At 38.3% G+C, this 15582-nt stretch overlaps 1 protein-coding gene across 3 annotated transcripts in view; it reads left to right on the top strand.

The window, feature by feature from the left end:
- The window catches only part of DPP10 (dipeptidyl peptidase like 10), a 575768-nt gene that overhangs the window by 517291 nt on the left and 42895 nt on the right, over nt 1-15582 (top strand). For all 3 annotated transcript variants that reach the window (XM_083707328.1, XM_083707327.1, XM_083707329.1), the window contains 4 exons: nt 8145-8265; nt 9592-9746; nt 11685-11782; nt 14764-14887. In XM_083707328.1, the coding sequence (XP_083563454.1) occupies nt 8145-8265; nt 9592-9746; nt 11685-11782; nt 14764-14887 (498 nt within the window). The remainder of the gene's footprint in view (nt 1-8144; nt 8266-9591; nt 9747-11684; nt 11783-14763; nt 14888-15582) is intronic.

Raw genomic sequence — 15582 nt, 5'->3', positions numbered from 1 at the left:
TATGGATTGCATGGTAAAGAAACATGTTAATAATTATTCCAAACTTCAAAGAAATTCATGTTTTATCTCAGTGTTGAGCATTGCATATTGATGACCAGGACAACATGATTCTTGTCCATTTACTTGTGATGGATTAATTTCATCCACTCTTTTTGAGGTTGGCTCAGTTATATACACAGGAACAGGAAAAAGAACAAATGGATATGCAACTAGCTCATATGGGAAAACATCTTGAAGGCTTTAAATCATTCAGCTAATTAGCTGGCAATATCACATCAAGGAGACATGTCATATAGGCTAGACTTTTAATGTAATGGGAGCTGAAGAATAGGATGTTTAGTTATTTGTGTCATGGATGATAGAGAAGCTGATTACCTGAATATAAGCAGGATATCCTGACAACATTTATTCCTGGAAATCAACATGGAGTATATTTCACTTTGTAAGCATCCAGTAATTTCAATAATCTTCATCATGTTGCAGTGGACTTCACCATTTAGATTTGCCCTGCTCCGTTGACCTTGTTCAGTTCACTTCCTTTTGATGTTCCTATTTGTTCTCCATTTTTAGGAAAATGGAAGAGTCCAAACTAAACAATGAGATCCTTTATTACACGTCTTTCAGTATTTACACTCTTGGGGTGACAATATTTTTACTGACCCTTTTATATTTTTGCACAATCCACATTCTGTATAAAACTAGATTTTAGTCTGATGGAACCAAAGATTCTGCCGCTTTTATTTTGACTTAATAAATACCCATTTTGTGAACATTTTACCTGCCTGTGAAATGTGCTCCCCTTCAGTGATCTTTTGGGTTGATTTTTCACCACTGTTTGACACACAACTTCTTTTCAGCACTTTGCTTCATTTTTCTGTGGGCCCAGTACTAGTCCTGTCTTACAATATTATATAATACACAAAAGTTTAAAAATATAAGAAATAAGACAATAAAATAAACAAGCAGGACTGACAAGAATACAAGATTAATATTCTCAGCAATATACCATGGTTAGAATATTCCCATATGTTTATTGCAAATCACACAAAAAAGTTTCAGTGAGGTGTGAATTCTTGTGTACTCACTACATCAAGACATCAGACATTTGTTATTATCTATTAGTCTAGAACATTAAGTTTAAGGAGGTTATCAAACCTGGTGTGCAGACGGTAAATTGTCACAAAACCTACTGATCCTTGAAACATACAATGAATAATTCCATTATCTTTGATGGTGCATTGTACTTATCCAATTGCAATCCTCTTTTCCCATCAATCAGCTGATAAAATGCTGACACTGACCTTTAAAGTCCTAAATGGCTTGGGTCCAAAGTACCTCAGCAAGAGTCTGAATAGTTTTTACTGCATTTGTGACTTTTGTATTGAAAGCCATTTGGTGGGAGTAATCTAACGGATGGAACAGTGTGATAAAAAATCTTTCTCCTCTGCCATCAACGTAGTTAAATTCACACTTACACTCAGCCTAGGAATCCCAAGGGCCTCTTCTGTGCTTTTGATGCTGTGCAAAAGCCTACGCCTATCCCTCTCTCACTTTCTGCATACCCTTCAACATTTTTCTGATGAAAATAGGGACATCCCATTGCATAATGATAATTTTACTATTTATACCCCACACATCTTATTGAATTGCCCCTGCACTCTAGGCAGCTTCCTATATTAAAAAAACATAATAAAACATTAAACATAAAAAACATCCTTATACAGTGGTACCTCGGGTTACATATGCTTCAGGTTACAGATGCTTCAGGTTACAGACTCCGCTAACCCAGAAATATTACCTCGGGTTAAGAACTTTGCTTCAGGATGAGAACAGAAATTGTGCTCTGGCGGCACGGCTGCAGCAGGAGGCCCCATTAGCTAAAGTGGTGCTTCAGGTTAAGAACAGTTTCAGGTTAAGAACGGACCTCCAGAATGAATTAAGTTCTTTAAACCTGAGGTACCACTGTATAGGGCTTCCTTCAGACAGCTCAGGTGTTGGATAACTCCATACCCTCCAATATTTTGTCAATGAAAATAGGGGTATCCTAAGGAAAAGCGGGACATTCTGGGATCAATTCAGAAACTGGGATGGCTTCTCTAAATCAGGGACATCCCTGGAAAATAGGGACATTTGGCAAGGCTGTCTCTGCTCAACATTTTGCCGCCTTCAGTGCCTAGATACAACCCATCTGTATTGACCTCCTGAAAAGGAGTATGACTTTCAGCCATTTTTGTGCTTAATTTTGGGTTCAGTTTTGCTCAGTTTGACTGTGTACTGATGTTCCCCTACTGGGAACAGGCACACAAAGCCAAGTGCAATGTGTGACTGATTGAAAGCCCCTTTGCAAACGGCTCTGCGCTACTCTTTGCAGAAGCTGCCTGCCTTTCCTTATTCCCCCCCCCCACCCGCCACCTGATGTCCCATCTTATGACAGCCTTAGACTACCCCATATTGCTTCAGGTTGGCCAACCCTGAGCTCTATCAACCCGTGCTGGCCAAAGGGCGGATCTACCCAGATTAGCCCTAATCAGTTTTGGATTCGGCTAGATCCCAGTGCACAGTCCTAATTTCTATGTCAGCCTATAACCGAAATGCTCTGGGTAGAGCATGTAAAAATGTAACATGAAATGTAACATACAATGCAAAACCATGGAAACACAGTTACAATACAAAATTCGCCACAGCAAAGATGAACTTCAAGAAGCCTGGGGTTGGGCAATATTTGAAAGCATATAAAAAGCCACAAAAAGGGCTGCTAAGTAATAATAATAATAAAATAATTCTGAGAGAATTTAAAAAGACCTTGTGCAAGAAAGCACAATGCCTGCCACAGATGTAAGTGCACCTCTACATTTCAATAGTCTTTCTCTCTCCTTACACAGTGGTCTTGAACAGAGGCAGAAAAAGTTCTTTTGCATGCAGAAGAGGCCCTCAGCTTACAGAAGGGCACCTGCTCATTCAACCCGTTGATTCTTGTGAGTGTGTCTAACATAAACACCATTCCTGAGCGATCTCACCTCATGGCATAAAGCTTATGCAGTACTTTTAGAGAGGAAAAGACTTGAAGTACATTGTGGCAGAGAATTTCCTTTGTCCTGTATCTGCAAGGGGTGTGTTTGTCAAGAACTTGTGAGGTAACCTGATTGCATAATAATAAGCTTACTGTTCCTGGATGAGTACTGATTGCTTGAGTTTAAGAAGACAATGGAGCCAAAATAGGTTAGAGATATTATGCTATGGTATTGTAGCTCAAACTGCCTTATAATAATATAGTCTTTTAACTTGCCTTTTTATATTGTCTTTGGAGAGAGAGACTGTGTGTGCATGCACATGCTTGGAAATGGTGATGCTATTCTCTTCATTTGATTGATGTTTGCAGTGGGCACTAAGAATTCTTCTCCTTAAAGCAGTCATTTTCAGCTGGCGACCCACAGCTCACAGGGGAGACTTGAAGAATGTTCAGGGGCGCCCCAGCCAACCTTTCTTCCCACCTCGTCCTCCATCCCACTGCCTTCCCCTTCCTTGTTCCTGCCTACTCTCGCCAATCCACACCACCTTCTCCCAGATATGTCCTAGATTCTTAGTCCTTCCCCCTGTACTATTCCGGTGTGCTATGTAGAAGCTCCTCTCTGTATTGCTCCCTCTTCCTTTTCCTCCCCGTCTCTCTCTCCATGTGCGTGCCCTTTCCTCTCACACCCTCTTCTTTAAAAACAAACCCTGCCACCCCACATTAAAGATAAAATGTACATGCCTCTGCAGAAACAGTGGCTTCTCTCTCTATTCCCCCTCCTAGCTCCCCTTCTCTGCTGCATCAAAGACGGGGGGGGGGGGGGAGATCCAGACCAAACACAAAGGTGAGGTCAGGCAGGGCATCTTTGCCCCAAAACAAAAATATGCAAAACCACTAAATGGCAAAACAACACAAGTTTTTACCTGGTACAGGGGAATCCTCACTTGTGCACAATCGGCACGCACACTCCCACTTACACACACATTGAAAATGGCACTAGAAAGGGGTGGGGCAGGGACAGAGTAGAGAGGATCCCCACTTACTCTCATCCTGGCGATGTGAACAGTGGTCTAGAATGAAACCCTTGCATAAGTGGGGATTCCCAGGGGAGCCACAGAAAGAACATAGCTGGTCAAGGGAGCCCTGGACTCAAAAAGGGTGAAAACCACTGCCTTGAAGTATCAGAAGCGCTTGCCAAACCATGAAATCAGCAATTCCATTAATGTCTGTTCAGATAACGGCATGTGAATCAGTAACTGGGTCCTGAAACCTTTGTTTTTATCATCATAGAGATGACAATTACTTTAGCTGGATGATTAACATTTCATTTTATTATGAAACTATAAATATACAGTATCATGGAGGCTTCCTTACAGAGGTACCATGTTAATGTGACTGCGCCCTTAATTCTTCACAGTATCATAAAAATGTGATTATGATAAACTCTTAAGCCCCCTCTAATCCTAATTTCCAAAGATATATTTATTAAATAACAAAATGGTACATGAATGGGACTGCCAAAGGATAAGAGCTCTGTGATGTAACATGGAAATATGCATGTGTGTGCATGTATTTGTGTCCCAGCTTGTAAATATTTCAAATTTACTAATCACTAAATAAATTGCAATCAAAGGTATTAGTCTTCACACAGGGACAGTTAGGAGAAAAGGTTTTTTTAAAAAAAGAAAAAAAGAAGGATTTTCATGCAAGGTAATATAGCCTGGTTCCACCTCTTGCCTTTTTCAATTTATTTCTTTTCTTCATGCCAAAAATCAGGGAAAGCTTTTTAGGCACAAAGCCACCAATAAATTTATGAGAACACACTTGAATGATACCATGTAAGCAATTTCTCTTTCAACTATTTTCAGGAGAACTGCAGTTTCAGAATTATGCTACATATCATCATAATATATAGGACTGCACTGAACATTCAGTACTTGCAATATAGTATTGATACAGTGAAAAAATTACAGAAAAAGAAATATATACCTCACATTGTTTTGATGCTTTACCCTACAGGGCTGTTGTAAGAATTACAACTTGATAATGTTTGTGAAACACTTTAAAAACCGTGAAAGTGCTATACAGATGTGATGTCCCTCTCACACCCACACACCAGAATGAACACACATGACAACCATATGAGGTTAAAGGGCCATAGCTTTATTAATAACATAGCAAACAACAACTTTGAAGTGCTGGTAAGGAAAACACAAGAAATTCTTCTAAATATTATATACGACTATAGTGGTGAGCTGACAGTCAGATATCTAAGCTTTGGAAGATGCACAAAATTTATATTGGATTGAGCACTGTGACCTGAATAATACAACTTCCTATACCTATTAGTGACATTTTTGCATAGTCATCTCATGATCATAAACTATATCATATCAATTAGACCAGTGTTTCCCAAACTTGGGTCTCCAGCTGTTTTTGGACCACAACTTCCAACATTCCTAGCTAGCAAGACCAGTGGTCAGGAATGATGGGAATTGTAGTCCCATAACAGAGGGCGACTTTAAAAAAAAATCCTACTTAGTCTTTGGCTTTAGTTTCTTGGTCAGGTAGCATATTTTTCCTTGTGTTGTGCAGGTTGGCAGTGCAATTCAAGCCAGCTAATATAAATAGATGAGCAGCCAAAAGGGAGCAAATTCAGCTGGCATGGTCCAAGAGTCAGCCATTCTTAGCCTGCTCCCAAAGAGGAGCAAAGTGAGTACACACTCTTCCACCACCACTCATGATTGTGTTTGGGAAGGAGAGACCTTAACCCCACAATCCAGGGTTCAGTCAGACTTTGGCTTAGCTGTTGCAGCATGCTGTCCATGCTAAAAGGACCACGGAGGAGCAAAGTGGGTGCAAGATTCTCTCCAGCAGATAGCATGTTTATGTGGATCTGATAAGTCATAGCATAGCTAATAGAACTTTTAAGTGAAAGTTTATGAATGGTTTGCATCTTTTCCAAGATGATACAGGAGTAGAGAAACAGAAAACAATTCTTTTATTGAGTAGATTGGTATCTGAGATTAGTATTAAAAATAAATATTGAATATTATCTTCATTAGCCCTATAAATAACATACAGTACTACTTTTGGGTGCAGTTCAACAGTGCCCACCAGTAGAATGGACATAATTGGTGGAATGGATTTCTCATCTTTGGAAGATCTTCCAGGGCAGATTTTGGGGGTACAGTGGGGAAGGAGGGGAAGGTGAAGTCCCACGGCACAGGTAGAAGTCTGCTTACACAACATTCAGTCTTAAACCTGTGAATCTTATACCTTGGGGCTACAATCTAATATACGTAGTAATATTTTTAGACGGCTAGAGAAACAAGCAACACTTCCATTTCATGCCTGTAGGTTATGTAGCCTTTCATTATTTTAATTATTACATGAGTTTCACATCTTTCCTAAAACTGGATGCTGTCACTTCTTTTATTTAATATTTGTAGAACTACTGATTTAACAGTCCTCTCATTTATTTAACAGTGCCTCTCATGGATTTATTCAAAAAGTTGAAATCATTTAAAGTCCTTCTAAATACATTCCTCTTGTTTAGAAATTGGGTCATTCTGTACTTTGGGATTTGGATGCACTGAGTGCTGTATAGACCTGATTGGCCAGAGAACAATAGATTGATAGAAATGTTCAAATAAAAGTATAAAATGTGTGTGTGAGATAGGAAAGACTGTATTGCTTTGAGCTTTAGGGGGCATGTTTCTTTAAACCAAAATTGCTTGACATTCTCTGTGGGAGTGCTGTGCCCCAGAAGCCCTGAGTGTTTGAGCTGAAGGAGCGAAGGTTATACTGCTATGTGTAAAGATGAGAAGATTTTGTGTTCTCCTAAACTGATTATAGTGATAGATACCTGTGTATTTTTAAAGTATCAGAAGTGCATTGTTTTTTACACTATCGCTAGTATGTTCTTTTCTGTTATGCAATTACATTATAAAAAGTAATTAAGTTCTGTGGAAACACAGCTGTTTGTGGCTGCTGTTTACAAGCACATAGGAAAGGACAACTTTAATGAGTAACTTTGAGTCCAAAAGAGAGTAAAATAGTAAGAGACTGTAAAAGATACCTTATACAGTGTTACCTCAGGTTACATACGCTTCAGATTACATACACTTCAGGTTACAGACTCCGCTAACCCAGAAATAGTGCTTCAGGTTAAGAACTTTGCTTCAGGATGAGAACAGCGCAGCGGCAGCAGAAGGCCCCATTAGCTAAAGTGGTGCTTCAGGTTAAGTACAGTTTCAGGTTAAGAATGGACCTCCGGAATGAATTAAGTACTTAACCCGAGGTACCACTGTATCAAGTATAAGCTGACCCGAATATAAGCTGACCCGAATATCATGGGGCGAGGTTAGGAAATGACTGCACATTCTCCCTTGCCTTCCTGTTTCTTGTGAGGCTACACATTTCGCTGCTGGGTCACTCCGCTGTGACGTGGTTGGAGCTGGGGCCCAGCTGCAAGGGAGGGAGAGGCAGAGGGAGCTGCTCTGATGAGGTGGGTTCTGAGGGGATTTGCTGGGCCCAGCTCACAGAGGGGCGGGATATTCAGCAACTAAACTGTAAAGTGCATTAGGTCTACTGTGTACTAACAGCTCTCAGCTCCACTAATAGATTGAATATTTATGGTCCAACAATGACAGCAGGACAGCTGACACAGCTGGGTGGCCGTAACACAGGTTGTAGGACTTCCAGAAAACTAGAATATAGAGACGATGAAATAGCAAAATAAGCTTTAGCTTGTGGATATCAGCTATGTCCTTCTGTTTCAGTCCTATTTCAGCATACAGCCTACTATCTTGGTCCCTCTCAGGAACAGCATGAAGCAAAACAACATTTGCTATGTAGATGAATGAGAATATTTTGGAGTTGTGAGAGGGTCAACAGGGTGAATGTGAATGTGCGTTATTCAGCTTCTATCCATTTACACATTCTGGTAATGTCTGGAATCTACATCACAATAAAAAGCAGTAAATGGAAGGAAATGGCTGGTGGAAAACTAGAAAGAGTTATCCTTTATAGTACATAATATTATTAAACTGCATATTTTTCCCCCTGTCACTGAACTTGAAAATATTCATTAGCTTCTGCATTAAACCTTTTCCCCTCTTACTTAATTTAGATTTACATTTTTGAAAATAACATCTACTACCAGCCTGATGTAAAGAGTAGCTCATTGCGACTAACATCGTCTGGAAAAGAAGGAATTGTATTTAATGGAATTGCAGACTGGTTATATGAAGGTAAATTGCACAGATGCAACTTTATTAGAAATGCAGAGGACATACATGCATTCATTTTTTCTGAGAACAATCTGTTCATTATAGGACAATGCTGTTGATTTTTCTTTTTAATATTTTCTTGCAAAATTGTCTGCATTATAACAAAGGGATGCCTATATATAAGCTTTTGTTTGTGATCATTTAAATTGTCAAAATCCTTATTTTCTTGTTTCAAGAAGAAAACTATTGTATGGGGAAGAGAACAAAACAAGAACATACATTATTTTGCATAACAGCCCTGAAAATTACTCCACCTATTTTTCATTGGCATATTTGCAGAAATTGTATATGATTATGCTCAACTTATAAATATGACTATTAGTTTTGCATTGCATCACAAATATTATACTTTGGTTGCATATAACTATTCTGATACAAATAAATATAGGGATGCAGAATAATAAGGGACCCAACAGTGCCCTGGAAGTAATCTGTGGTTATAAAGACAAGCATTAGAAATTGTGGTTCATGCAAGGCAGCTAAAAAGCTGTTGGCATTTTACATTTCTTCCTGCAGCATCTCAATTTATATTTTTCACAAGACTATGGTAGGAGATAGCCACTTCTATATATATATATATATAGAGAGAGAGAGAGAGAGAGAGAGAGTGAGTGTCAATGAAATCCTCAGGTGTCTGTTTCTTTCATTCATTAAATCATCCCACCAGTGGTCTTCACTCTGCAGCCTCTCCAGCTTTCCACAGATGAAGACTAGGTATAGATATCATGAGGTTACTCCTCCAATTGAGTGTTTTCAGATCAGGAAGTGTGAGCAGCTAAGGAGACTGCAGAAAGGTTTACTGGAGAGGAAACAGACACACCGCCTTGGTCAGCTCGAAAGAATAAAGTAAGCTGAAACCCCACAATCACAGAAATTCTAAGTATTCTGAGAAAGAGATCTACAAAAAAGGAAAAGAAAAGCCTTTTGGCAGTAAAAAAAATTTTTTTTTTTGAGATATTGAAGAACAGATTTCAAAACTGTACTAATCTAGTTGAATATACAAAATCACGGCCTCCTGGCTGTGCTATGGCCTAACTGGTACAAAATAATGTAGCATTGTCTGTTTGCTCTGTTTGATTTACTTTTAACAGTAGGAAGTTTGTCAACAGCAGCAAAATGTGTATATAAAGCAATCTTCAATCAGGCTTTAGACGACAGTGGAGAAAGTGGTGAAACTGTTGTGGGCAGCCAGTGGATTAGGATTCTTCCCTCAGATTGGGATCTGAATTATATATGCCAATTGTTAATTTCATGGGTTTTAAGAACATTTTCCCTCCCCTCCCCCAGAGGAGCTCCTTCATTCTCACATAACTCACTGGTGGTCACCTGATGGAGAGAGGCTGGCATTTCTTATGATAAACGACTCATTGGTACCAAACATGGTTATTCCCCGGTTTACTGGATTCCTGTATCCCAGAGGAAAACAGTACCCTTATCCAAAGGTAAGGAAACTTTACATACAATCTTCATTACTTGCATAAGGTATAGTGTTCAGTGTTACCAAAACAGTTATTTCAAAAAGGAAAGGAAGCCATTTTTTGTTGTCATGGTTTTTACAGAAATTACTGTACACACTGTTTTCTCAAAAAGCTACAAAAGCTTTGTTCTTTTCTGGATTAAAGAATAAAACAAAAGCTCTTTTGTTTAGTATAGGACAAAATAACTTAATATATTAATATAACTACATATGATGCACATCTGGAGGTTTTAGGTATTTTTTACAAGCATTTGGATCAGCAAGATTTCAAGGATATTTTTTTGCTGTGAATATTTGAATTCACCTATCAATATTAGTAAATCATAAATAAAAACTAATATAAACATTACAAGTTAATAATATTATCATGCAATAGGATATGTTTGACAGTTACAATTATTTCATTTAACTAAATTAAATTGTTAAATGATATGACAGTGCCTACAACTGAATGGCAACACTATTTTTACTTAATAAATCAGTTAATATCCTGTTTCTTTTCAGTAGCAGGAAAAATAATCTCTAGAATCGCTTTGTTAGTTTTCTTTAGCAATGTCTTATTCTATAGTGCCAAAAGGAAAACAAAATTAAAGACAAGCTGTACAATAAAATTAAGCTTTGGGAAGAGGAAATGAAAGTCTAGTTCCATTTATCACAGGCAATGCAGAATTATGGTAATAAAACCTTTACCTTTATTTAATACTTCTGTTAGCTTTCAATTCACCATAATTAATTATGAAGCTAGTGATCTGGTAATATTGACAAAGGACTTTGTTATTGCAGTACAGTATTCCACTTCATTACTACTGGAATATTTATGACTGCTGCTGAGCCAAAATAGAGTTTCCATGGCACTTTTTACAAATGCTTTCATCCCATACAAAAAGCACCAATCCTTTTCAGCAACTTTGACATACCCCTGTGAAAAGTGTTTACAAGGTGATGGGTGTCAGGGAAGACAGAACACATCCCTCTTGTGGCAACATTCCCTCATCCTAATCTCATATGTAGTTGATTCAGTGCAACATTATTGGGATGGCATCGCACATTCAAATGGACATTTCAGTGAAAGGAATGAAATGCATATGGATGGCATCCACATTCAGGTTCTGTCCAAATTCTGCCATGCAGCTGGCCATCTATGACTTGAATTATTTCAGTGAAAACACATATGCAATGAGAAAAGAATGCCAGAATGCTTGCTTTCTGCAGCAGTGATGACACATCCATCCCCCATCAGAATAAGGACAATCTGAGAGATTCATTTGCCCTCAGTGGTGTCGTGAAGTGGTCCTGATTGGCTCTCTGATGCCTTGTTAATGTAGTCACTATATAATTCCTGATTAGCTAGAATCAGTCAGCGACGAAGAAGATTAAAAAAACACACCAAAGTAGCACCATGACAGCAGCATATTTGGGCTGCAAGCAAGTGATAACTAAGGTTAGGTGTTTTTCTTTCTTTTTACACAGCTTAACTTGAAAGCCTGATCTCCACTTTTACAATGTTTTGTGTGTGCAGTACACATCTTCCCCAAACTACAAAGACAGGAGTCAGAATAGTCCATCCAGAAAGTAAATGTTTTCAATAATAGTTGTTCTTTCCCCCCATTTTAGATTAAAATCCATGTTTTTAAATCATTTTACTCTGGATATGTAATGCATTCCACCAGGCCTACAGGAATATATGTTTTCTTGTATGTAGTCATTCATGGCCTCATAGCAGGGATCATAGGGTTGGGCATTCTCAACATTTGGTTAAGACACATGAATTCAACTAATGTATGTATCCAATGACAATTGGTTAGCTATGCTATCCATCTTTTAACATTTTCACATACAGCTGTGGTTCTTCTCTGTGTCTCTGCAAATACATATCACACTTATTCATCCATTCTTTTCAAAGGCAGGTGAAATGAATCCAACAGTCAAGTTATACGTAGTCAATCTGTATGGACCAACACATACATTGGAACTCATGCCACCAGATGGCTTTAAATCAAGGTAAGCAGCTATATTATCTGAAAATTAACAATCCGTGACTCTCTACATGCACAAATAAATTGAAGTTAATCTCGGTTTAAGATAACAGTCCTGCAGCAGTTTTCTGGAAGTAACATGTAGCTGGAAAAAACAGCAGGACTATCAGCTTGGGTTTAAATAGACTGTATCTTTATTATAAGGCTTGTAATGACCAATGCATAACAATGCAATGGAACTAAAGTATGATCCTTTCTGCATAATAGCTTGGTCCAGATTTAGTGGTTGTCATAAACAGCATATGGGTGTGAGATGCATGGGGCCCATAGGATCTAAGGGGCACACCCAGCTCACAAATACCCTTAAATTTTGAACTGAACCAATTTAAAGTTACTGGTGTTAATTAGATTATTATTCTAATATAGCTTTGTCATGTTAGTTAATATTAAATATAAATACGGATCTATGATTTCTACATAGTACATAGTGAAGACACAGACATCATATTTAATTAAACGTCTTCTCTTCATAATCATATTTCACCTCCGATCAGAAGGTATGTAGTTGGATACAGGTATATCATCAAACTCAATTTGGAGCCTCCCCTGCAAAAAAAGAGGATTTTGCTCAAGGGACCATTACAGAGTATGGCCACCTCTGTTCAGGTTCTCTTGACATCATAGCCAACCAGTATCAGGAGACTACAGCTACTAAGTTACAGCTTGCCAGTTTCTGTTCCATCTCTTTTCTTACTTGGAAACACAAATAATTCTTCACATATTTAATGCCCAAAATTGACACTCTCTTTAAACTGGTAATCCCACTCATAGGCTTGTATTCCAATAAAGTTTTTATAGAATTCCTAGAATATTGATGCTTCCCTTCTCTTTAAAGAAGCCTTGAGGACCATGTACATTTCTAGGAAAATCCATTTTATCTATGAAAACATGCTCTGGTTACTGAATATTGCTGCTCTAAAGCAGTATAAACCATTCATATATATGGTGTGTGTTTGTGTGTGTGTGTGAGAGAGAGAGAGAGAGAGAGAGAGAGAGAGAGAGATTGTCCAATTTCTATCTCTTCTTTCCCCACTCCACAGAAATTGTGTGTTATTGTATATACATTGAAAACAGTCCTTACTCTAATGACTGTGTATGTTAAGATTTCTTTCTTGGTCTTGCTCTGTGCTGCTGGGGTTTGGATGACCCAGGCTGGATTCTGACAGTTTTTTATTCTAATAAATGTATTAGAATGCATTTTAATACAAACAATTTGAATCATCAAATTAAAAGGGGAAAAGCACTAAAACATACTTTCCCAAAGAGATGGTATGTGATGCATAGAAAGATGACTTGTTAAAGTTCCTTGCTAATCAAATAGGAGCTAAGCATCAGATGGAATGGGTAGTAAAACATTCCCAAATGCTACAGATGTCAGGGCATATTCAACTATGAATTCATTCATTCAACTATGTTGTTCTGAACTGTATCTCTCAGTCTTTGCATGCACATCTGTAGAAATATCTCTCTCTCTGTGTGTGTGTTTATACCTATATCTATACATAGTGTGATTCATCATTCCTACAGTTTGGAAATATAGGTATATATATTTCAGTAAAAACAATAACGAACATTTAATCAAATCTACATTAATGTCATGTTATCCATATGCTATGATCCTCTTGCTAAAATGTGCTTAGAGTTGCATTCTTGAAGCCACTGTCTTTTCAGTAGCATTGTATAAGATAATGGAGTTTTGCTTCATTCAGTACAGTACTTGAAAATTGCAAACCAGCTTCCTAGAGTAGCTTAAATTAGGGGTGTGCTGATTCTGAGACTTTTATGTGGAAGAGAAAGGTGAAAAGTCATCACCCCTGAACATTGGGAATTTCCTGTAAAAATGAGAGAAAATGTGAAGATATTCCCTGAAATCTTGGGGTGTGTGGATTGGGAGTGATACTTAATATGGTTACAATGATGCGTATCCTTCATTTACCTTAACCCCGCCCCCAGTATTAGCACTGAGTGTCGCAGCCTCCTCAACAGCCCACATTTCCCATAGAAGGTCTGGTGGGTAAGGAGTCAGCTAGTAGAGTATGATAGGTGATAGCTGTTTGTCAGTAGCCACAAATAATGTACTGAACTGCCTAGACGTGACAGATTGTACTAGGTGGTCTTGGTAACAGTTTCATCATGGCAATCTAACAAGGATTTAGAAGGAGAGAGCATTTTTCTGTACCACTGATAAAACCGATTTAGCTACAAATGTTTGCAGGCAGGCAATCTATTTGGCAATACAGTGCTGGGGATTATTATTATTCTTTTCTTTTTTTCCATGGAAGCAAGTATCTGTGCTGCTTTGTCGGCTACCCTTTTTGCACAGAGTGTTTGCAGAATGTCCTTGGCATTTTACATTATTTCTGACTACTTCATATCACTGAAAACACTACTGTTTGTTACAAAACCTAAAGCAAAACTGTAAAACATAAGGCAACCTAAGTTGTTAAGAGCAACATGACAGCTGGTAACCAGTAAACCAATTGTTATGTCAATTTTGTAAAATACAGTACAGTGGTACCTCGGGTTACATATGCTTCAGGTTACATACGCTTCAGGTTACAGACTCCGCTAACCTAGAAATAGTACCTCTGGTTAAGAACTTTGCTTCAGGATGAGAACAGAAATCGTGCTCCGGTGGTGCGGCGGCAGCGGGAGGCCCCAATAGCTAAAATGGTGCTTCAGGTTAAGAACAGTTTCCGGTTAGGAACAGACCTCCGGAACAAATTAAGTACATAACCGGAGCACTGTACAGTCACTGTGCAATAATTTCGCTATGTATGTTTTGCATGTTGAATCTGAATGTGCTCTTGGAATGTGGTTTGTTACCAGTATAATGCTGAGTGGAATAATGGATCAGTGTCCTTTATCTCAGTGCGCAGGATATAATTTCACAGCTTATGTGGGGACAATATAACCACTGTATTTTTAAATGTTTATCTACCATAGAGAATATTACATAATGATGGTGAAGTGGGTCAGCAATACTAAAACTGTCGTGCGGTGGTTAAACAGACCTCAGAACCTGTCCATCCTTACAGTGTGCGAGACGACAACTGGTGCTTGTAGCATGGTATGCAATTTATTTTTGTTATCGTTTTCATAGGATAGATTTACAGTTATTGTCCCTGTATGCAGAGCACATGCTTTTGGTCCTTATTTTTAATTTGTTTGCTTGTTTTACTGCCAGTGCCAGAGGCCAATTTATTTCCATGAGTTAGAATTCACCTTGTGGTTGAAATAATGTGGAACACATTGTTCCGAATGGAAAAACACACAAACACCTGCCCTGCTGCCATGCTTTTACTTCCTCTCAAAAGTTGGGCATGATAATCTAGTAGGGAGGGCTGCTGGGTGTGTGGAGAGGAAGCATGAGTTCCACACAGATTTCTACCTGCCAAAACTCAATACACCAAGGAAACATTTGGATTCTCAGTAGGGTCTTTGGAAGCACTTAGCAAACAGCAGCAGCAATAATTGGCCGTTTAGCCAAAGATAAATCTGTGTTCCAGCAGAGTTAGTAACCACAAGAGTACTCTTCATTATCAGAGTTATTGACATAAGTGTGATTTATGTCTAAGCAAAATGTTTGAGTTCAACTCTCAGAGTAAGGCTGAGAATCATAAAAAATAGCAGGAGATTTAGAACTTCAGCCTTACTACTGTTTACATGCATTTTAGAAATGTTTCCTAATAACACACTTTTTGTAAATATTATTCAAGCACACGCATTTGCTCACTTTTTTCACTGAACAGTTAGCTAATCTAA

The sequence above is a fragment of the Podarcis gaigeae genome, assembly GCF_964106915.1.
Source record: "Podarcis gaigeae genome assembly, chromosome: 1".
Lineage (NCBI taxonomy): Eukaryota > Metazoa > Chordata > Lepidosauria > Squamata > Lacertidae > Podarcis > Podarcis gaigeae.
The sequence above is the reverse complement of the archived record's forward strand: the minus strand, read 5'-3'. Positions and strand labels throughout refer to the sequence as shown.